General features: G+C 34.6%; 1 protein-coding gene across 10 annotated transcripts in view; it reads right to left on the minus strand.

The window, feature by feature from the left end:
* LOC135224302 (mannosylglucosyl-3-phosphoglycerate phosphatase-like) overlaps positions 1-23185 on the minus strand; it is a 96158-nt gene that overhangs the window by 23743 nt on the left and 49230 nt on the right. For 7 of the 10 annotated variants that reach the window (XM_064263163.1, XM_064263155.1, XM_064263159.1 and 4 more), the window contains exons 7-12: positions 21369-21534; positions 18819-19082; positions 14605-14855; positions 12152-12279; positions 11341-11463; positions 1209-1436 (exon numbers count right to left, since the gene is read on the minus strand). In XM_064263163.1, coding sequence (XP_064119233.1) covers positions 1209-1436; positions 11341-11463; positions 12152-12279; positions 14605-14855; positions 18819-19082; positions 21369-21534 — 1160 coding nt within the window. The remainder of the gene's footprint in view (positions 1-1208; positions 1437-11340; positions 11464-12151; positions 12280-14604; positions 14856-18818; positions 19083-21368; positions 21535-23185) is intronic. The other 3 variants (XM_064263156.1, XM_064263165.1, XM_064263164.1) reach the window with 3 other exon arrangements.

Raw genomic sequence — 23185 nt, forward strand, 5'->3', positions numbered from 1 at the left:
ACATACTGCTACCTTGCTCAAGATGGTTGCATCACTAGTATATGAATAACATTAATTCTTATGTGACCTGTTTTATTCCATGATTGGAAGTTCAAAAAGTATGTAAGGTAATGGTCTGTATTCACATCTATAATAGTAGTCCAAAGTTTCATTAAAGCAATTGAGAACTATAACACACTAATACACAGTAATGAAAAATGAGTTATACCAAGCATGAACAGAAGTTTTTCCTACGAGGAAAAAAATGGAGGATTGAGGAAAGCAAAGCAGAGAAAGAACACAATGAAAACATTGCAATACAAAATTTATGAAGAAGAGGAAGAAGCATGAAAGAAGACTGAAAATGTGAGACATCACATGTGGTGCTCTGTCAATCTTTTTCACTTATTTTCCATTTTCTTTCAGGCTGTGGTGATGTACTTCACCAAAAATCTGAATTAGGAACTCTTACACTGACAGCCCACTGTAGAATTTGTTCCCAAGTCTTATTATTTTACTTTAACTCACAAGATACTGACAACACAATTTACTTGAGGCCTTTGTGAAAAACACACAGAACAATGCACAAAAAATCTAATCACCTTCCACAATGCTGGAGTTCCTCACTAATAATTTCTTGACTTCTCCCTCCTAAAGCAAGTAGTGTATTGAATTTCGGAATATATATTTCAAAGCTTACCAAGATAAACAGCTAAATTATGGATCTGTCTCCAACACTAGGTCATAAGTATAGATACTGTATATCCACAAAAGACAAAAATGCTACTATGTATCCACAAAAGTCAATAATGTGGAAGGAGGTAATGAAGCTGCCCCAGAGACTTACTTACTTGGCTGTCAATGGTACATGTCTAGAAGAAAGTAAGAATGGATACTAGAATAAATTCACTTACAGTATTAGAACAATTCTACTCTGAAACCCCATTCCTTCTTCTTCCACTTCATAAACATCTAATCTGAATAAGGGAAACCAATAAATACTTTCAAAAAGCAGGAATTTGCCTTCACTTCAAAAAGTAACATAAGCGAACGTAAATACAATACAATACAAGAAATAAAAATGGAGGCAGGATAACAGACCAGTCAAACAAACATGAGGAATTGCAGTTGGGTGAGTAAAGAAAGTCACACAAGGGAGCATTTCAAATGATACATCTTGTCTTGCCCACTATGAATTGGTGGTCCTTACTCTGAAGGACATGACTCACTTCTCCAAATCACCGGACAGCCGACGGTGCTGTCCCCTAAGGGCTGCTGTAATTTCTTCACGAGGGGGAGCTGGAATATCCCCAAAACAGGGACCTTCCAGATCTTCTACACAAGAAGCAGGAGTTTCCTCAATTACTGGAGGGGGACCCCCTCCCCAGGTTTCATGATTCAAAGTCTGCATTATCGATCCTCCTTGTGAGAGGTCTTTGAGGTGAGCTGACACCAAGCTGGAGTGCAAATGATGCCATGTAAAGGAACAAAGACACTACTGCACATATATACTTTAGAAAAGTTGCATGCATGTGTTTAAATACATTGGTAAAAGAGTTTACAACCACAGAGTACTGTTCTCATACACTATTTGCTTCACTTGGTCACAACCAGAACAGTGTATATTCTCCCTTACTGATTAACAATGAAAAATGTGGACATATACAGAATCAGTTTTAAGCTTAGTAAAGCTTTTCACAACTGCAAATACACATAAGCATACAGACATAAGCATACACATAAACATGCACATCAACAAATGTGTGGTTATTCACCGTAAAAAATCTAACAAAAATCACACAAACTTGCAATAATAGGCCTTACATTCAAATTCATACATACAGTATGCTGTCTAGCCATGAAAACACTAAATATGTGCCCATTACGAACAGTTATGGTTGCTTCAATATACACATGCCTCATGTAATGTACAAAAATACTTACATGTACTTAAAATACTACAAAAATTCTAGGTTCGATCATTATTAATCTTTATAACATAAAACAGTCTATCATAGTTGACTTTTCTTCTGACACTTGGCTGAGACACAACACTTAAAATTATCATTACTTGCTAAATATGTATGTAAAAATCTGCTGCAATAAGGCACTCCATTTGCAGCGGTCAGTGTACTAAGTGAAAAGGGTAAACATAAATTTTCAGCACACTACAAATACAAACCAAATCTTTCATTATCCTGCATTTACACATATACACATACAAATAAGCTTTGAATATGTTGGTTACTGAATAATAAATGGAACAAAATATCTCAAATACTAGTTCGGAATAAAATGTGAATACGTAGTCTTCCATTTTCATCAGTATACCAATTAATTGGCTGAACTAGACCCACATGCTATCAATAAAGCAGCCAAGTCATAAAAAAGGATCAAGTTTGGTCATTTACTGGAAATAACCAGAAACTGGTTAATTTAAGTGAGTTGGTTATGAGTTGTTTAAGCAAGTAGAGCCATCAACTAAATGGCAATGTTTATCATCTGCAACATTCTCCAACCTTTGGCTCAAAATAAAAATACTATCTCTGTAAAAAGTAGATTGTTTTTGAAAATTAAGAAATTAATATAGCCACTGCTACCCACATGAGTTTACTTCTATTATGAGCTGTCTGCATGTGTACACACAACAATACTGTAGCCCATATGCACCGATACATTTTTCAGCAATACAGCTGGAAGTTCTGATTAATTTATGAAAATGTACACTAATGTTGCTATGCCTATTAAAAATAAAAATACAATATTTGTAATAGTACAACTTACACAGGTCTTTCAAAAGTTTACTGGCTTTTGGCTCCAGGTGAAGACTTGAAAGGCGAATAAAATAATAATACTGCAAAATAGAATCCTAGATGCATAAAAAAATATAAAAATTATGCTTATACGGGAGATGGGGGAAAATATAATTTCAAATGAACCTAAATAAGGTCAGTAAGAAAACATTCCAATATATAAAGCTAAACCTGGTTTTAGTCCAAAATAATAAAATACAAACACTAACAGAAGTTAAAATCTAAAGTCAGCTGAAAAAAAAAGAAGAGTACATCAACTACAGACACCACCCTACTTATGAACATTCAACTTATAACCATTCAGATACAAACAAATGGGATAACAAATGAAAATTGTGTTCAGAGCACTCCCCTTTGCCACCTAAAGTTCAAATTTTGTTTTGCACGCCTATTTTTTACATACAGTACTGTATTTGCAGTGTATTGTGTTTTAGCATAAAAAAACATACAGTATTGACTCTATATCATACTGTCCTTAATCAAGAAGAATACAATAACCAGCTTAGAAACAATTCAACATACAAACAGCCATTCGAAACGTAACACATTCGTAAGTAAGGTGGTGTCTGTGTCTGTATCCACACAAGTAAATATTCACCAAAGCACCAAATTATTAAGTAACAGAGCATCCACTTAACCTGCCAAACTGATATTTCCATGAAATTTATTTTAGTAATCACACAAACACAAAAGTTTTAAAATATTTCCATATACTGTCCTAGGTTCCTTGTAAAGTTCCTCCACCAACATACCATCTCCCTAAGGAAACAATTATTTTTAGTATCATGAATGAGAACTAAAATTAAAAGGAAAATTACAAAGAATTATATCTCATTCACTCAATCCTAGTATATTCAAGAAAAGAGACCATGATTTCTAAGACCACAACCAGAAGAAAAGAATAAAAAAACAATATTTTATAAACAGAAATAAGTTTTCATACGTCTTGTTTCCTATAGTAAGAAAATTCCCAGTGACAACGAAAATTCATAAGAACACTAATTTCTATTGGTCAAGATGACGCTCCTACTGCTTATGCGCAGTCCTGTATGTGATGGCAGTTTCACTCTTACTCTCTGTGCACCAAAATATCAAAAGACAATATGGGGAAGGAAAGAGGGCACTCATAAACTGTAATTAGCGAATATGTATAAAAACATGTTTTGTGTATTCAAAATGTATAAAAACATGTTTTGTGCATTCAAAATATTATTTGCTTAATTGCAACTTCATCACTCATTTCAAGTTAGGAGGGAGTATGAATGAGCCATAATTCTGAGCAAATGCCATTTAACCACAGGATAAGAGTAGGATTGAAGACCAAAAAGATTAGAAGTCATAATCTTAAAATTGTAGATCAGAGGTAAAAAACCAGGAATTCCAGCCTTGAAGGCATGAGGAAGTAAATGACTGAGTGACAGTGCTTACCTGCAACAAGAGATGCAAAGGTAAGCAATCCAGACAACTACACCTCACAAATGTGTCAAAAGAGGTGAGAACGCAAGAATGTTAGTATGTCGTTACCCTATTTATTTTTGAAAATCTTGAGCATATGTTCCACAAGGTTAGTAGGTAGGAGAATTAATCAAATGTCATCAAATATAAAATCTATATTTACATTTGCAGACTCAGATAGTCTATAGTTTTAATTGGGAAAAGTGGTGAGTGATTATTTATAAACATATCTCTGGTCAAAATTTTCTTACTTGTATTTTACTGAAACAAGCAATTCCAAGCAGTGTCCAGTTTACGACAGGGTTTTGTTCCCAGCGGCAAACCGCAAATCAGAACATGATAATGGAAATAAATATCCCTAAAGCCCAAAAGTGCCGTAAAACAGGGTTACACCATAAAACTGGTTACTGCCATAAACTCAGGTTAACAGTGCCGTGAGCCAAGTGCTGTAAAGTCAGAATGCTGTAACCCAGCGACTGCCTATACTCAATTTAAAACTGCAGTGATCAAGCACGCTACTGACTGAACTGGAATGTAATGGACAATGTAATTTCCTTTGCAAAAAGGAGAGTATAGAAGGAAAGAGTGGGGCCTATCCCCTCTCCAAAGATGGATCTTAAATTTAGAAGTATTGCAAAAGTATAAAGAACTCCAAGGTCTTGCAGGGCAAAAAAAAAAAAAAAAAAAAAAAAAAAAAAAAAAAAAAAAAAAAAAAGTCAGCAAAAAAGGACAAGAAAACAAAGTCAATAAATTGAGCAATCTGAGACTGCTGATCTCTGGAATAAATGCTGGATGTCACTGGTAAGCATATGGGATACAGCAAGTTGAGAATAAGAGGTTTTTTTTAAAAGAACTCTGTTCAGTTTAATGATCACTGGTCATACAGTCTTAAATTCAATCAACAATTAGAAGTGGATCTTTATTAGTAACCAAACATGTGTTTTTAAAAGCTACTACGTATTTGACCATCTGCAATTTCGGGGTCTCAAAATTCTTCTGTAGTAATGTTTTCTTTTAGTGCTCACTGCAAATTTGCTTTTGGTGTCATTTTGCAATAAATGTACCTAATTATGTTATTCAAAAGTGGGGGAAAAAAAAGTCAAAACACCATGTTGAAGCTCACTCAAAATTACTGGTGGATCATAACTGGATTCTAAATGGTGGGGAATAGAATGATATAAGTTAAAACCACCTGAACATTTAATGCTAAAGTTTATGAATAGCCATCTCTTGGCACTTACCTGTGTTAACACTTTCTTACTCTTTGATCTAACAATATCAAAGCAGTAAAGACTTCATGAAAAATAGAGAATTTTTTATTAATTCAAAATTTTCAAAACAGATGCCTCCCAAAGTTTTAGAGCATAGAGTACAGTCATACCCCGAACCACGCGAGGTTAGGTTCCAGACCCCTTCGTGCAAGGTGAATTTTTGCGTAAGTTTTGCACGGTCTCTAAAAATATTAATAAATGCTTATTTCTAGCGTTTGAACACCAAATATGACCCTACTCATGCTCCCCAAGTATTAAGCAAACTTTTAAACGAAATTAAAGTTACTGTAATTTCATTTAAAAGTTAGCTTAATACATTACCATTCAAAAAGAAATAAATGGGTGGTAAAAATATAGGTGTGTGTGAAGAATACAGAAAAAATATATTTCTCTTCTTTCCCCCTTCCAAATGATCTATTTTTAAAACTCTTCTCAACTTAGTTTTTAAGAACTAATTTATCCTGTCTCCCTTTGTTCTGAAATTCCTAACAAACCATGCTTTTTATTTGGAGTAATATAACTCTCAGTTACGTGTCTATGTTTTAGACTGATGCATTTACAGTTCTAGACAGTAAAGATAAAATAGATCTATTTAAATTACCGCTATCTACGAGAGAGAGAGAGAGAGAGAGAGAGAGAGAGAGAGAGAGAGAGAGAGAGAGAGAGAGAGAGAGAGAGAGAGAGAGAGAGAGGAGTTGTCCTTACTTAAGAGTGAAATTATTTATGAATTGAGAGAGACCTTACAGACCTTACATCTTGTTCGGGTTGCCCCAGGTCCCTCAGTGTGAGGCACCTCTAATGTCTACCAGAGAGTTGCTAGTACATCTTCCGGTATATTTTGCATCTTCCAGTCTTGGATGGTCTGGGATGCAGCTGAGATATTTGTCGAGCTTATTCTTAAACACATCTACGCTCACTCCTGATATATTCCTCAGATGAGCTGGCAACGCATTGAATAGATGCTGCATTATCGATGCTGGTGCGTAGTGGATTAATGTTCTGTGTGCTTTCCTTATTTTTCCTGGTATAGTTTTGGGCACTATTAATATATCTCTGCTTGCTCTTTCTGATATTTTTAGCTCCATGATGTTTTCGGCAATTCCTTCTATCTGTTTCCATGCCTGAATTATCATGTAGCGTCCTCTTCTCCTTTCTAGACTATATAATTTTAATGATTGTAGTCTTTCCCAGTAGTCAAGGTCCTTAACTTCTATTTTAGCTGTAAAGGACCTTTGTACACTCTCTATTTGTGCAATATCCTTTTGATAGTGTGGGTACCATATCATATTGCAATACTCAAGTGGACTACGAACATATGTTTTATAAAGCATAATCATGTGTTCAGCTTTTCTTGTTTTGAAGTGCCGTAACAACATTCCCATTTTTGCTTTACATTTTGCCAATAGAATTGCTATTTGATCATTGCATAACATGTTCCTATTCATCATCACACCAAGGTCTTTAACTGCTTCCTTATTTGTGGATTAGTCTTAATTATTAGGTCCCCCTTGTATGCATATAGCTTTCCTTCTCTGTCTCCAGTATTTATTGATTCAAATTTATCAGAGTTAAATACCATCCTATTTACCTCTGCCCAATCATATACTACTTTGTTAAGGTCTCTTTGTAGCGCGTTCCTATCTTCATCACAAGTAATTTCTCTACTTATTCTTGTGTCATTGGCGAAACTACTCACTACCGAGTCCTTAACATTACTGTCTATGTCTGCAATCAAAATAACAAACAGTATTGCAGATAACACCGTACCTTGTGGCACACCGGATATTACCTTAGCTTCATCTACTTCTCATCGTTTGCAATAACTATCTGTTTTCTGTTGTGTAAAAATTCTTTCAACCATCTTCCTACTTTATCCACGATATGGTGTTTTCTAATTTTCTTCGCTAATATATCATGGTCTACCTTGTCAAAAGCTTTTGCAAAGTCAAGATAAACCATCAGTCGACATTTCGCTTTTTATATTTTTGTATATGTTCTCACAGTGGACTAACAGTTGGGTTTGTGTACTTTTTCCGGGTACGAAACCATGTTGTCCTATATTAAACAAATTATTTTTTATTAAATGTTTCATAATATTTTTCTTCATTACCCTTTCATACACTTTCATAATATGTGATCTAGAATCACAAGCCTATAATTACTTGCCTCTAGTCTTGATCCACTTTTGAAAGTAGGGGTAATATATGCTAATTTGTGCTCATCATAAATCTTGCCTGTATCTACACTTTGTCTTAATAATATTGCAAGTGGCTTTGCAATAGAATGAACTACTTTCTTTAACAAAATAGCAGGAACACCATCAGGACCTGCAACAGCTCCATTTTTAATTTCATTAATAGCCTGCACAATATCAGCTTCATTAATATCTATGTCAGCTAAGCTAAATATTCACTATTTTCGTCCCTTACTTCTGTATCATTATCTTCATTATCAATTCTAGGGGTGAATTCTCTCTTATATCATTCTGCCAATATGTTGCATATTTCCTTTTTTTCATTCGTTAATCTCCCTTCAATTCTTAGAGGGCCTATTTCTATTCTTCTTTTTCGCGTACGAGTATAATAGTTTGGGGTTTTGCTTGATATTTACTAGGGTTTTTTCTTCCAAATCCTGTTTTTCATTTTCATTTGATTGTATAATCTTTTGTTCTGCATTTTCTATCTTACTTTTTAGTTCTATAACTTTCCTTACATTTTTTTCTTTTGCAAGACCTTTTTTCCACTTTCTGATTTTCTGGAACAAGATCCTTCTGTCTCTTGGTATGCATGACTGATGTTTAATTTTCTTCTTCGGTATATTTTTATTTTTCCACTATTTTCTCTAATATATAATATCTCTGGTATTTACCCTTATGTCATCACTTACAAAAATGTTATCCAATGTTTGTTTAATTCTTCATTTATTTCTGGACCATTTTATATTTTTACTGTAGAAGTTTATATTTTTCCATATCCTTCCCACTTTTTCATTTCTTGCTTATCTCTGTTTTCACTTGCTTTGGAATGGACTGTTAATTCTATGACATTATGGTCTGAAATACTCGCATTTTAAACTATTATTTCTTTAACATAATTCACCTCATTCACAAAAAGTATTTTCCTTTCTTGTTGGCAGGCGATTTATTTGTTGAATGTTGTATTCTAGTAGCATATCTAATAGCTTTTCGAATTGCCTCTTATCTTCTGCATTACTATTACTCTCTTTTTTATATGTATAAATACAACCACAATCTCCTATTCGTTCTTTCCAGTCTACGAAAGGAAAGTTAAAGTCTCCAGATAGGAGAATAGTCCAGTCCTTGTGATTTCTACATATATCATCCAATTTTTTCTATTATTATGTCAAACTCTTTAGTATTCGGGGGTCTATATATTACTATGTTCATTATTTTTCAGCTTCAAATTCTACCGCTATTAGTTCACATTCTGAGTAACTATATTTCTCATATATTTTTCCTTGTTTTTTGTCTTTCCCATATATTGGGGTTCCCCCTTGATTCCTTTTTTTTTCTATCTGATCTATAAGTTTGGAACCCTTTTATTTGATCATCATTCCCAGTCTCTTGGGAATACCAGGTTTCACTTATATTCATTATATCTATTTTCTTTTCATTTTGGGTTAGTTCTTCTAAGTACTCTATTTTTCTTTTTGAGTTACTCGTAACTAAACCCTGCGCATTCATCACTATGATGGTTTGCGTGTTTTCTCCTTCATTTAATATGGGTAATAATAAGGATTTTCCCATGTCTCTTTCCTGTTCTGGTATGTTGTTCTTTTCTTCATTTCCAGAAATTCTGACATTAAAAAATCCAACTTTTCCATAATATTTGATCTTCCTTCAGCATAATTATTCATTTTGTGTCTGAATCTGCAATTTTCTCCGTATCTGCAATATCCTCTTGCATCATAAATACAGTTCTTATCTCTTGAGTTGTATTTTGGAGCTGACGGTTGGAAATATTTTTGTGACACACCATATCTCGTTGATGGCTTGGTTTTTTCTTTCACCTGATATTCTTTGTTCCTCTCTTTATTTGTTCCTTTCTTATTTTGGATTTTATTATTTGATTGATTATTTATTTGATTTTGATTCATGGCTACAGGGTGCAGATATTTACATTTTTTGTCGAACTTACATCCTTTTCCTTCTTTTAGGTTTTTGCATATTTTTGGATGTAGATCTCTGCAATCATCCTCGTAGCTGTCTACTTTAGGATGTTTGTAGTAACATCTTTCTCCGAATCTGCAATTGCCTCTTTTCAAAAGGTTGCAGACTTTGTCTTTCTTGTCTATTTTTTCCTCTTTCCCATCATTGTTCAAATCTGGGTAGAGCCTTCAGGATTTTCTTTTGTGTTGTCATGTCGTAATTTATTTCTTCGTATGTGTGCTGCTTGATTGCCTCATATGTAGTATCAATGAGTATCTCTGCATCCATACTTTTATCTTGTTCTTTGTTTTCCTTATTTGTTTCTGTCATTTCAGTTTTGTTTATTTCTCTTCTGTTTTCCTCTTCTTCTTCCTCTTCCTCTTCTCCATCCTCAACTAATTGTACATTCAGTCTTGATTTAATAACATTGTCTATCCATGATAGACATGTTGAGCAAAATATTCTGGTATCTTTTCTCATATCTTGCATTACCTCAGCACATTGTGGATGGGTCGGAATGTTGCATGCAGCACATTTTCTGATCAGGTTTTGTGGATTAACTATGCTATACCACACCTTACACAGTTTGCATGCTTTTGGCATTCTTTTTCCTACTGCATCAATTAGGATATTTACAATATTCACCTTATTCATTTTCTTTGTTGGAATATGTTGATTTATGTATATTTTCTTTATGAGTCTCTTGACCACTTGGATTTTATTTGGAACTTCTTCAATTATTTTCAAGATGTTTTCTGTTGATTTGTTCCAGTTTGAAGGATCATATCCTTTTAATATATCTATGAATGCTTTTGTATCTTTTTGGTTAGGGCTGTTGTTGATCTCAGCTCCCTTCCTGCTACCTCATCGTATTGCGAATCTGCTAAACACGCTAAATTTTGCCATTTCTTACCACTGTTGGTGAGAGAGAGAGAGAGAGAGAGAGAGAGAGAGAGAGAGAGAGAGAGAGAGAGAGAGAGAGAGAGAGCCCCCATCCTGTCACATTAAATTGACATATTTGACAGCTCTGGCTTTGAGCTTCTCTTCAACGAGTTAAAAGATGAAGGAAAGATATTTTGTTTATTTAACCCTTAATGGACGGATTCACTCATGGTGATATACAATATTACACCCCATCGAATTGGAGGAATCGGGAAGGAAAGAAGTGCCATTACTTTTATGGCCCATAAATTCACTAATGGCAACTTTTAGTCTGGCTAAAATCGAGACGCAGGTGTCTCATGAGCTTAGTTGTGATCTTGACTTCAAGGCGACATGTACTGCCTCTCTCTCATACGAATCTCGCAAGTTCGGGGTATTACTGTATTTAAAGAATTTTGGGAATTCATATAAAATGGTAATATAACATATGCTTCCCAAAAAGTTTCACTCTTACGATTTGTACATCCAAACCAACAACACTAAAGCCAATTTTCTGCAACAGTAAATACTTAACAAATTCAGTAAGCTCTAACAGTTATCATAACTTAAATATCACACATGCTGCATAAAATCTTGTTTCTAAAGGTAAAAATGTTTGCAGTAAAATAAAAATGCTAATGTTGCATTTGGTACAGTTACGGAGAAGAAATCCACATCATTGTGAAGGAAATAAGTACTAACATTAATATTACATGAACCTCTTGGAACCTACGATGTGCAAGGTGCTGTTGTAACAGGTGCCAGAGCTGAGTCTGTGGATAATGATCGCCCTATTGTGCGTGAGCTGGTTCTACAGGTAACAGGGACTTCATCATCACTACGGATGAGACTATGTCTGTAGAAATACAATACACTTACTTTACTATGTAATATGCAGGACTGATACTGTGTTAATTTAATCACTGTATTACTGCCATCCATTACCATCCAAGTAATAATCTACATATCACTGTATGCATTGTCTACAGTAAATTAAGCAGTAACATTTTAGATATAGGAACTTTATTCTTGAAATTCTTAAAGAACTAAAACTTATTAAAATAAGCAAATTACTTTACTATATAAAAAGTATAATGCTCTCATACACCTTAATTAATTTTTTAATGGTACAATATACTATTCACTGTAAACTTTGACTTCTACTTGATTTAATATTTTTAATTTACCATTTCTCTCACTTGACATCATAATGTTAAAATATCAAAAGAACTTTGATTAGAATCTTGTAAAACAAAACAATTACTGCTTACAAAATTATTGAACTTAAGTGGAAATGGGAAGAATCAGACAGTTTAAAAGCCTGTGAAATTCCAGATGTAGTGTAGCAGTCATTTTGGTCCACACATTCATGGATAAAGACGGTCTTTAGAGCTTGTTCCAGCAACTGAGTACGTAATACAAAATTAAACAACAGATACGTACAAAAATTTCTGCAATTACAGTAGCAATCATTTAGAACAATACTATCCTCTAATTTTACTTATCAATGTAAAGATTAGCTAGGCTATCCTGCATCAACTTACCTCCTTGAGAGTAAAATGAGAGATTGCCTATGGCTTGAATTACGGCGTGTCATACCCATACGAGTCTTTATTGCTGTAAAATGATTCTGTATTGCTGTTGACAACATTGGGCACTGCTCTTCATCTTGCTGTTGGCAAACAAATGTGAAGACTTATAGCAAAGTTACACCAGTTTTCTTATGGTTAGGAGGGGGGCCAGGCATGCATGGAAGTTATTTTAGTTTTAAATTTCTTTTCCAATGTAACCACTGAGAATAAAAAAATGTAAGGTGACCCTGTATGAACTGAAGGACAGCTGTATTAATTTTTCAAAGGCCAAACCTCAAGGAGTGATAAAAAATTAGTTACTGACATTTTTGGACAGTTCATTGTCCAAAGAAACCTGTCCTAAAGTATTACTAATCATAAAAATGTTCCTGAGGTTTATGGAAATTTTTTTTGTTGAGCAACAATTTATTGGAAAATTTTATATGATCTAATCCATATTACATAATTAGATATAACTAATTTTGCTATAGTCCCCCTACCTAGATATCAATGTTACTCTTGCATGGAAATGGACATGAAGAAAACAAATATTAGAGTAAGGTGACTAAAAAAATGACAACTTACATCTAAAAGTGATCAGATCATATGAAGTTTTGTGACAATTTGTCCTCACAAGGATTAAATAGTAAATTTACTTTACTGTGGTAATCATTTACACTTTGGATACACTATTACTGATGGGGTACACTTCTTACCCGAGTACATTCACTGATAAAATTAGCTTTTTACCGGTCATAGTTTTTAAGTGCAATAAGTAATACTAATGCTATATTTTGATGTTTCACATAACTAATACAGGTGCTCCTTATTTAACGACGTACTCGTTTTACAACAACTCAAGAGTTACGACGGCAACGTGAAGAGAGGGAAAAAAACCATAAAATGAAAATAAAAATATTGCCAAATAGTGGCCAAGAGAAAGGCTATTCTGTGCCAATAATCTAGCCTAGCCTAGGTTATGAAAACCTTGAAATCTATGACTAAAACAATAAATAAGGCTTTAATATACTTTGTAAAGAAAAGCTATACAGTTGAACCTCTTAAAACCGGCATTCTATGGTCCAGAAACTCCCATGGTTCGACTTGATTCAGCCGCCATTAGTTCGCTACGTGGCCAACAAGGTGGTGCCATATATTGTTTACAACTTCAAGACAGTAAAAATTATGCCTTATCTCCTTTGTTTTTATGAAAATAATTCTTAGTAATGAAAAGAAATTGTGTGAAGTCAAACATATTTTTTATATTATATTAACTTGAAAATAAATATATTTTTTTAAGTATTCCACTTGAGAAGTCTCAACCATGTCAAACCTTTTAATCAAAACAATGAGACATTTGGCATGCACGAATTCTTTACTCTTAGTATGCTTGAAACACTTATATGTGATACAGTTTTGATAATTTCTTTTATACAACTGTGTATTTACATATTCGATATGTCACCCATAAGATCAGATGATAATAGAGGTAAGGAGTGGAAGCGTAAATCTTCATCTATGCTATAAAATGTTTATCCCATTAGCTATCAGTTTAGCGTTCATTTTCCTCAATAGATGGCGGAGTGCTTTGTTCAAGTTTTAATGGCGACATTCAAATGCACTTTGATCAACGAAATTCATTCATTATTTTTTCATCTTACTACCCTCTACAATCAAAATAAATGATGAAGAAACTAATAGCATAATTATGAAAAACCAAATTTAGGATATGAAAGTTATATCATGATAACTTATAAAGTTAACGAACCAGTTGAAAACAAGAATTTTCAATTAATTGTACTTTTCATCAAATAGTCATTTGACCTATCTGTATTTCAACTAGGTGTCAGTTGGCCAAACATATTTCGACATAAACTCAAAGGTTAAATTTTTTTTTTCTAAGGAGACATTTGGCATGTTGGTTGAATAATGACAATGAATATATGGAGTAAATTCCTTGAACCAATCATAATGTCATAGAATCTGTGTGTGTTATTATGGGACTTTATGCTATCAGCCAGTTCCTTAACATTTAAAATAACTTTTGTGAGAAAACTGTGAGGGTGAACTTTGTACTGGTGTCACAAAAGATGCTTAAGACTTAAAAAAACATGGAATAAGAGGTTTTTGATGTCCAAACTGTATTAAAAGAAGACTTGTTGAAGGGAGGGGAGCTGGGAACCATGTTATAATAAATGGGCAGGTTTTAGAAGCAGTAAAGCTTTTGTGTTATCTTAGGGACATGTGAACTATGAAGCAGGGATTCAGATACTAGCCATAAGTAAATACTAGGCGCAGCATGAATGTAAGCAGAGTTATTAGACTACTGGTGAAGACATACAAAGATCCCATTAGTAGAGAGCAAAGACTGAAGATGGGTTCTTCAGGATTGCATAATATAAAGACACAAGAACCATTCTACTTACAAGAACTGGACATCGAGTCAAAACGTGATAGCCGTCTCTTCCTTGATGCATATATGCTTTAGTAGCCAGTCGATACGTAGCATTTGGTATCAAGTACTCGTCTCCAACTTTGACTATATCTTGAATAACTCTATGCATAGATGGAGCCTGGGGATCAAACACAAAACTAACGCCAGCAACTTGGGGGAACCGTCCTTCAAGTTTTGGATACTGTGATACTCCATTTTCCAATACTTCCAGTAACTGCTCACCTGCAGGCATGAGAAAAATCACTATTGGGTCCTCTGAAACTTTCCAAGGCTTTATCTAGAAGGAAATATCAACTTAATTTTACTATAAGGTTCAAAGAAATATAAACTGTCATGACAAAATGTTAAATTCTTAAAGAAATCAACATATTTCCTGACTTACTAGATGAAGAACCATCCATCTGAAACTGAACTGGTAGTGGGGTACACTGTGGTTACTATGATACTGGATAAAATACTAACTGCTGAGAAGAGTCCCAAGGTTCATATACACTGTTATTAAGTTACATTTTCATGGGAAAACATATCTAATATCAAGCAAACACAAGAGCTTAATTAGAAAAAAATAGGATCTACGAGTTAAATTACTTATATTTTATTTAACTTGTTGTACAGATAACATACGCGTGCCCTAAAAATTGCATTTGCCTGAAAAGGTGCTTTCTGGGAGATAACAGGATCTGTTTATCCTTTGTCCTAGGTTTGCAAATAGTATGACCTTAATGATAATGGTGGTAAGTGTTTATAACCAAAAAGGAGGTCAACAAACTTGGTGTAAAGGGTTGTGGTATTCCCAAACTTTGAAGTCACGTCAATCACCAAATAGGAACTCAATCTGCAGAATATCTAAAGTTATTACAGTCAAACATCGGATTTCGTATGCCCTGGTTTTCGTATGATTCAGTTTTCATAGACTTTTTCCGACAAAATTGCGAACAACCGGAAACGCTCCTTCCAGGGCCCACCTCGTGACTAGGCCCTGTACCAAGCCCCAAACAAAGCATCCCATGTTCTCTCGTGAACCATTCCGCCGTTGTGTTTGTTGTTTTTTTGCGCTTTTTTTTTTTGTTTTTTTTTTTTCGAATGCAACTGCTAAATAAGCCATCATGGGGCCAAAGAAAGTTCCAAGTGCCAGCCCTTCTAAAAAAAAAAAAAAAAGCCAAGAAACACGATAGAATTTAAGAAAGAACTCGTAGGCAATTTTTGCAGGCGATAATTTGTGAAAAGGCAAGGATATTGCATACAGATCTCATTAAGAAAATTCCTTGCTTTCACCTGCTTTTTAACCGGATCCAGCTAGGCACTAGAAATTATCCTATTGTTAAGACCGAGGGTTTGTTCGCATATGAACAAACAAGTGCTGCTGTTAGTGAATTTAAGGCCAGCAGAGGCTGGTTTGAAAAATTCAAAAAGTGAACAGGCATACATGATGTGCCTAGTTCTGTGATTAAGGACATGTTTGCAAAGAGGAGTGATGTAAAAAATTTTTATGGTGAATTATCATTCTAACAAAGATCATGTAATACGTGTCTCCAACATGTCTAATGATAATGCCTTGCTTCACTTTAAACATATTTTAACCTCTTCATTACCGAAAGTTTGTTTGGAGGTAGGTGGGTACCACCATTCAAGTCTACTACACCGCACCGGGTGCATAAAGGTGGTATGCGTAGTACCACCAAAACTCCTCTTTTCAGATAGGGACTTCCAATCATTCTGTAATTTCGGTTTGAAGAGTTTGGAGCCAAAATAAAACAGTATGACACGATGCCAGACGTATGATGAACCCAAAACCCAATATTATTATTGCTTATAGTAGTGTGTAGGTGACAGATGAACTGCGTCTCAACAAAAAATCACAAAACCAGACAAGCGTAAACATGTAATAACTTCTACCCAAGTAAAAAACCAGTTGTATCATCATTTACTGTATTTATTTATTTATTCACATTACATTTTACAAATAAAAGATATGAACACCAGATAAATGAAGGTAGAAATAAAGCCTTATAGTAACTTTATATATATAAAAAAACCAAACCAGAGAAAAGCGATTTTTTCTGAGGACAAGAAACTTGAAAAATTAGTTTAGATACCCCTGATGCCCCTAAAGTTGTTTTTCTGTGATGAAACTAATCTTAGAAAACGTAAGAAAATGACATTGACCAATTTTTGAAAGATATACTATAAAATTTGCGATTTCCATATTTATTGGCGGGGCTTTCGCTTTAGTTTTTGCTCTTTTTTTGTTATAGTGCTAATAATACCTGATAATTTCATTAGCCTGTCTTGATTAGTGTATTTTTGGCAAATATTTTTACGATCGGCACCCCTCCAAACTTGAGTCACTACCGAGAGATTCAGTTCGGCAGCAAACGCAATGTTTACATTCTGCTCACCCACCCGGTAAAGAAGGGGTTAAAGAGACGCCAGAAACAACTGTCTGGACAGTTTTGTTGTGCGACAGAGGTCCAGTGACTCTCAAGCTTGTCCTAGTGCCAGTAAAAATCGAAGAGGGGAAGTAACCCCCAAATAGTGCCAGTAAAATATGAAGAAAACCCCAGATAGGTCCTTGACACCTGAAGTCCTTCTGCAGGGCGATTCCCCTTCCAAACAATAACCTCTCCTCCTTCTCCGTCCCTCAATATGCTAAATAAGTCTCTTCCATAAAGGTAAAAGTGGTGTTAAATGTTTATTTATCCATTTCATTAGTCATTTATATTTATTTCTTGTTGTTTTCTATATGTAAAACTGTTTATTCTCTGTATAAAGGATTTAAAAAAATTTATTTTTGGGTATATGGAATATCAATTGGATTTACATTATTCCTTATGGGAATTATTGTTTAGGATTTTGTACATTTTGGACTTCGTGAGATGTTCTGGAACAGATTATGTATGAAAATCGAGGTTCCACTGTACCTTATTTTACTCAGGTGTTCTTGACTGAGAATAAGCATCAATATGTAAAAGTCTTGAGTGTAAGTCTCAGGTCATACCCCTTACAAGTGAAATACATTACTTTGCTATTTTAATTTTAAGTTTATTGCTAGCATCTGACAGCATTTTTATTTAAATGGTGTGCTGTCATTACACACTGGAAAGCAAGTTTGGCTAATTAAATTTACAACTTTCTTGAGCCCAATTTTGTTGGCATACAATCTTTTTCTCTTTTGTTACTGATGCTGAAAATTTAAAATTCTTACAATTAGACATTTTAGGAGCAAATATATACGAGATGTACTAGGACGGGAGGTGTAGTACATTTCCCCGTGAAATCTCACATCAGACTACTTTTCTCCCCAATATCCTCAGCTAAGTTATGGATGTTGCCACAAATGTTGCTGTAGTCATTTATGGCCCATTCAAGTGATCTGAATGTTTTCCTGCACAATTTGTTCATATGTCATGGCACGAAATAATGATTACTGTATGATACAGACTACTTCTCTTTTTATGCCATTTTTGCACATCTATAGATGTGTGCCTGTATGAAAAAGTTAAAACTAATACAGGTACATATAATTATAACCAGAGTGAAGACAAACCGTTTAAAATTGTTATTTAGGATAAACTCAAGTAATCATACATGTATACGTGTATACATATGATTTATATTATGACTGAAATTTCTCCCTGCTTCCTTTCCAGTCACCCTAACCTTTGTTTTGTTGACAAAATAAAGCTCAAGGTATTTCTAGGATAGACAAATGTAAGCAATTGCCTGTAGTTCCTTGCTGATAAAATCTTGTCCACTCTTGAGTAGTACATCAACAGCTCCAGGTTTATTCTGAAATATAAAAGTCAAGAACTTAGCAGCTAATTCTTAGGATATCCATATCCAGTCTCCTTGGTTGTAAATTTCTAATTTTTGAGGAGGAAGTTGAGCACTTTCTTCATGTTCTTTTTTGCTTATTTTTATATTTTTAATACCTTCTAATGTAAGCAAGAGTCAACACCATATTGTGTTGCCACACACAGATTATGCAAGTGTGCTCTTATTCATAAGCATTACGAACTGCCAAAAGACATCCGCAGTTTACCATAGCATTCTCACGTGACCCTCTTTATTGCAGTATGAGCCTGTGTAAAACATGGTTTGCATTTATGAATATGTTTAGGCCTAAATTCAGGCTATATCCAAAACTTATATAATACAAGAAAAGTGATTTATACTTAGAACAACCTGTTATTTCTAGCACTAGAAGAGGATCTAACATAGGTAACACAGTCATTAAATCTCTCATTGTGAATTCCCCGGCTTCATGTATTCTGTCTGATCTAAGTGTTCCCGAATTGATGATAGCAACATCGGCATTACATGCTGCCATTATAATATCACATATGAAGTTCCCAAGACTGGTCTCAGATGTTCGAACTGAAGAAAATCTTCCGTCTAAATCAACACTAAATGTACCGAGAACTTCGTCCATCTTTGCTCCAACAAGTTCTAAAAAAGAAAAATACACATGTTAAAACTCTTAATAACATTAACCTGTAAAGTACTTTAAATACATATTGGTTACATTAAGTCTTTGGGGGAAAATAAAATATACTATCAGGATATGTACAATCTCTTAAAACTAAATCTAAACACAACCATAAAATAATTTTAATATCATAAAGCATTTATTTTCCATATGAAAACAATCACTTACAAACGCCTTATTGGAGAGAAAGCTAATAAGTGACTAAGTGATATGTACTTCTACCATTATGATGAAAAGAATGCACCTAATCTATTTGGGCTGGCCTCCTAATGCAGCTTACATCTGCACTCATCCTGTTTTGCCTTACTGTTGAGTGACTGAATGTGGGGATGGGAGAAGGGCATGGTCCCTTATAATCAATTAGACTATAAGAAAAATGTGTTTTGTGTAATAAAAGCATCACTTATTTATTGCAACTCATTGATCGTGCGATGCCTAAATTCCTAATTAACAGGGATGACAAGAGCTCCCTCAGATGTAGCACTTCTATGATCCATGTGATAGTCTTGTTTTAAGTACAGGCAGTCCCCAGTTTATGGCGGGGGTTCTGTCCCCAGCCGCGCTGTAAGCTGAAAACCACTGTAACCCGAAGCATCATAATTATAATGGGAATAAGTAGTACTTAAAAGTACCGTTGGTGCAGTAAGTCCAGGTAATGGCACCGTAAATCCACTTACAACACTGAAAAATCAGGGCTGCTCCAAGAGGCAAGCACTGTAAGCCTGGAATGACGTAATCCAAACCTAATAACCTGAGAACTGCCTGTACTCACCCAGACAGCAGATTGACCTTTCTGAGTCCTTGAAAGTGAGAGAGAAGGAAAGTTCAGAGGAAGGAGAAAGGGGAGTCAGTCTTGTATTACCCTTGTTTATAATCTATCCTGTTGTGATAACATGGCTATAGGAAAAAAACGTTGAAATACCTGCGAGTTACATTTCTGAGACGGAGAAAGTGGGGTGGCAACTCCATATACTACCCTGAAGATAGCCACTGTTTTAATATTATGCTTGAAAGCTAATGTGGTGGAGATTCTCAAATGTTACTGTTTTGATTTTGAGTTGTGAGGAATAATTCCTGGATACTGTTGATTTTCTTCCAGAAAAACTTTTTTCAGGAAAAAAAAAATGCAACAGGAAGAAAATGGAATTAGCTCATTAACACCATATGCTAACCTCTCACTCCTAGTCAAAACAACAATGCAAATTACCCATAAAAAAAATCAATCACAAAGGCGCTTACAGAAGTGTCCTTTTACTAACTAGTACTTCCAAAAAGACAGCAAAAATCCTTTGGTGGGCTAAAGTGACATGATCCTAAAATGGGAATAACCAATAATTGTCATATCAGACAAACAAACAAGAAATGAACACTGTGAAGAGTACTAAAACCTGATCTAGGAATTTGTTTTAACTTTTAACTGGTTACACACATACAAGACAATTAGCCACAAGGTATCTAGGGGTCCATGAGTGTATGAGGACTGCCAGCTGAAGCTGATGTTTTTATTTCTGACAGTAGATTGATGGGGCTGAGATTTCATTTGACTTGAAACTGGCTGAATGTAAATTGTGTATTGGGTTTGAGGTAAAAACTAAATGTCTCAAGAGATTTCATAAATCACATCTCTATTAAGTATGGCTACTTTCTAAGCCAATCATTATTTGACAACTACAAAATTCTTGGATATGTCCTCTAACCCTATAACACAAGAAGTCAATGTCTCTCTCATGTATTTGAGAAATTATGAAACAAAAGCTTTCATTCAGTACAGAAAATATGGAGTATGTAATCAAACATAAAAGGAGAAAATCCTTATACATTAGAATGCAAATTCAAAATTGCAACATACTGTATTAAAAAATGTAACAAGGAATGAATAGGAAAAGCATTAGTAAATAATGAACAATAATATCCACATAACAGGTCATCAACTAAATTAATGATACTAATTAACATAATACAGTCATTAGAACTGAGACAGGTGTATACTGACCATATAAGATTTAGTATCAAGACTCAAAGTTCTTATTTTAATATCTTTTATGATGAGGATACTCTCATTATGTAAAAATATTACAAATACAATTTACAACACACGTACAATGTATAACATTTCACATCTTTAATAAATAGTATATAACATGTTCCCCAAGTTAATTGTATAACCGTAAATTAGCATCAAAGTTGCATGACAGAATAACTCCATACCTTCATATTCTTTTAGCATAACAGAAATAACTCCATACCTTCATATTCCTTAAGTGCTTCAAGCAATTCCTCATCAGGGTCAAAATTTGAATCTACTACGACTTTGTGTATTTTCACATCAACTTGATCTTCTTCTAATGTCAAAGTGACAGCAGAAAACTCACGGAAATCAGTTCCACTTTTCAGAATAGTCTTTCCATTTACCTGTATAAAAAAAATGTAAGCGTAAGATACAGAAACATATATTTATAATAAATTTACAATTCAGAGCATTAATAACTATATTTAGACTGTGTGTATACTTCAATAACTGGGAATTAGGTTACAAGAATTAGAAATCAATTAAGTCTCCCAGCCATAAAAAAGCTTTAACAAGCACTAAAAGTAAGTATTCTAAAACACAGCCATATTCTGTTGTTTAATCAGCATTAAAAAGTTTTTTCATATATGTCAACAGTTTAATTGTTAAAAAATACAAGTATTTATTACCAACACTTTATAATGCTAAAGTAGTTGGAGATCACTTGAAAATGTATGAAAAAACCTTATACTACTATAACATGCTTCTTCTTTCCAACCATTCCAGCGAAAGGACAGCCTTGAAACTTCTGCAGCTGTTAAAAATATGGCTCCCCAATTTCCAAAGAATCCAAAGAATTTTCTTTTTCTTACTTAATTGATGCAAGAATTTTAAATACTATACTTTTTTAAACAAGAACCCACCTATTTTTTTTATCATGTGCTAAAGCTTTCCACTAATGTACATCTTTTTAAACATTCCAATATGGAAGGGCATGCACCAATTTGAAGCTGTTAGAAATGATATTGTTATTTTACAATAAAGTTTTGTACATACTTACCTGGCAGATATATACTTAGCTTACGTCTCTGACGTCACGACAGAATTCAAAACTCGCGGCAAACACGACAGGTAGGTCAGGTGATCTACCTTACCCGCCGCTGGGTGGCGGGTGTAAGAACCAATGCCCTTTCTTGTCAGATTTTCTCTTCCACCTGTCTCCTGAGGGGAGGCTGGGCGGGCCATCAATCGTATATATCTGCCAGGTAAGTATGTACAAAACTTTATTATAAAATAACAATATCATTTTTGTACATGAACTTTCCTGTCAGATATATACTTAGCTGATTGACACCCTTGGTGGAGGGTAAGAGACAGATAACTAACAAAGAAAAGGGAAAACAACACCTGTTGTAGGGTATAAAAAACCTTGGTTCTTACCTGTTTAGGCTGAAGACTTCATAGGTACTGTCTATTAGTCTGCATAGCCAGAAGAGCTACAGCGAGGGCGTGACCTACAGCTGAAAAGACTCTTTGGGTCTACCAAAGGGATTTGATATCCGCTTACTCAGTAGAATCCAAGTCGGATCATGTCAACGGGGGTTCGCCCTCTTCTATGACAGAACCTGTCCACTGCCATTGCAGGGAGCTTCAAACTAAATCCGATCACCTAACCCATCTAAAGTTGTTAGCACTACGAACAGAAAAAAGATGCCTAACTGCATCATTTTTCATACAACCATATGAACACAATACCAAAACAAGGGAAAAAACTACAAAGGATATGTTCCAGCTCCCTGCCCCAGCACCGAATCCGCCGATACGTACGGGCCTAACGCGAAGCACTCGTCATACGTAATCCTGACGTCTTTAAGGTAGTGGTTAGCGAATACTGAATTGCATCTCCAGAATGTAGTTTTCATCAAATTCTGAAGAGACATATATTCTTACTGAAGGCCAAGGAAGTGGCAATGGCTCTCACCTCGTGAGCTTTTGACTTTCAGGAGCTTGAAATGTTCTTCATCACAAGAGATATGTGCTTCTTTCACTAGACTT

The sequence above is a fragment of the Macrobrachium nipponense genome, chromosome 12 (genome assembly GCF_015104395.2).
Source record: "Macrobrachium nipponense isolate FS-2020 chromosome 12, ASM1510439v2, whole genome shotgun sequence".
In the NCBI taxonomy this organism is placed as follows: Eukaryota; Metazoa; Arthropoda; class Malacostraca; order Decapoda; family Palaemonidae; genus Macrobrachium; species Macrobrachium nipponense.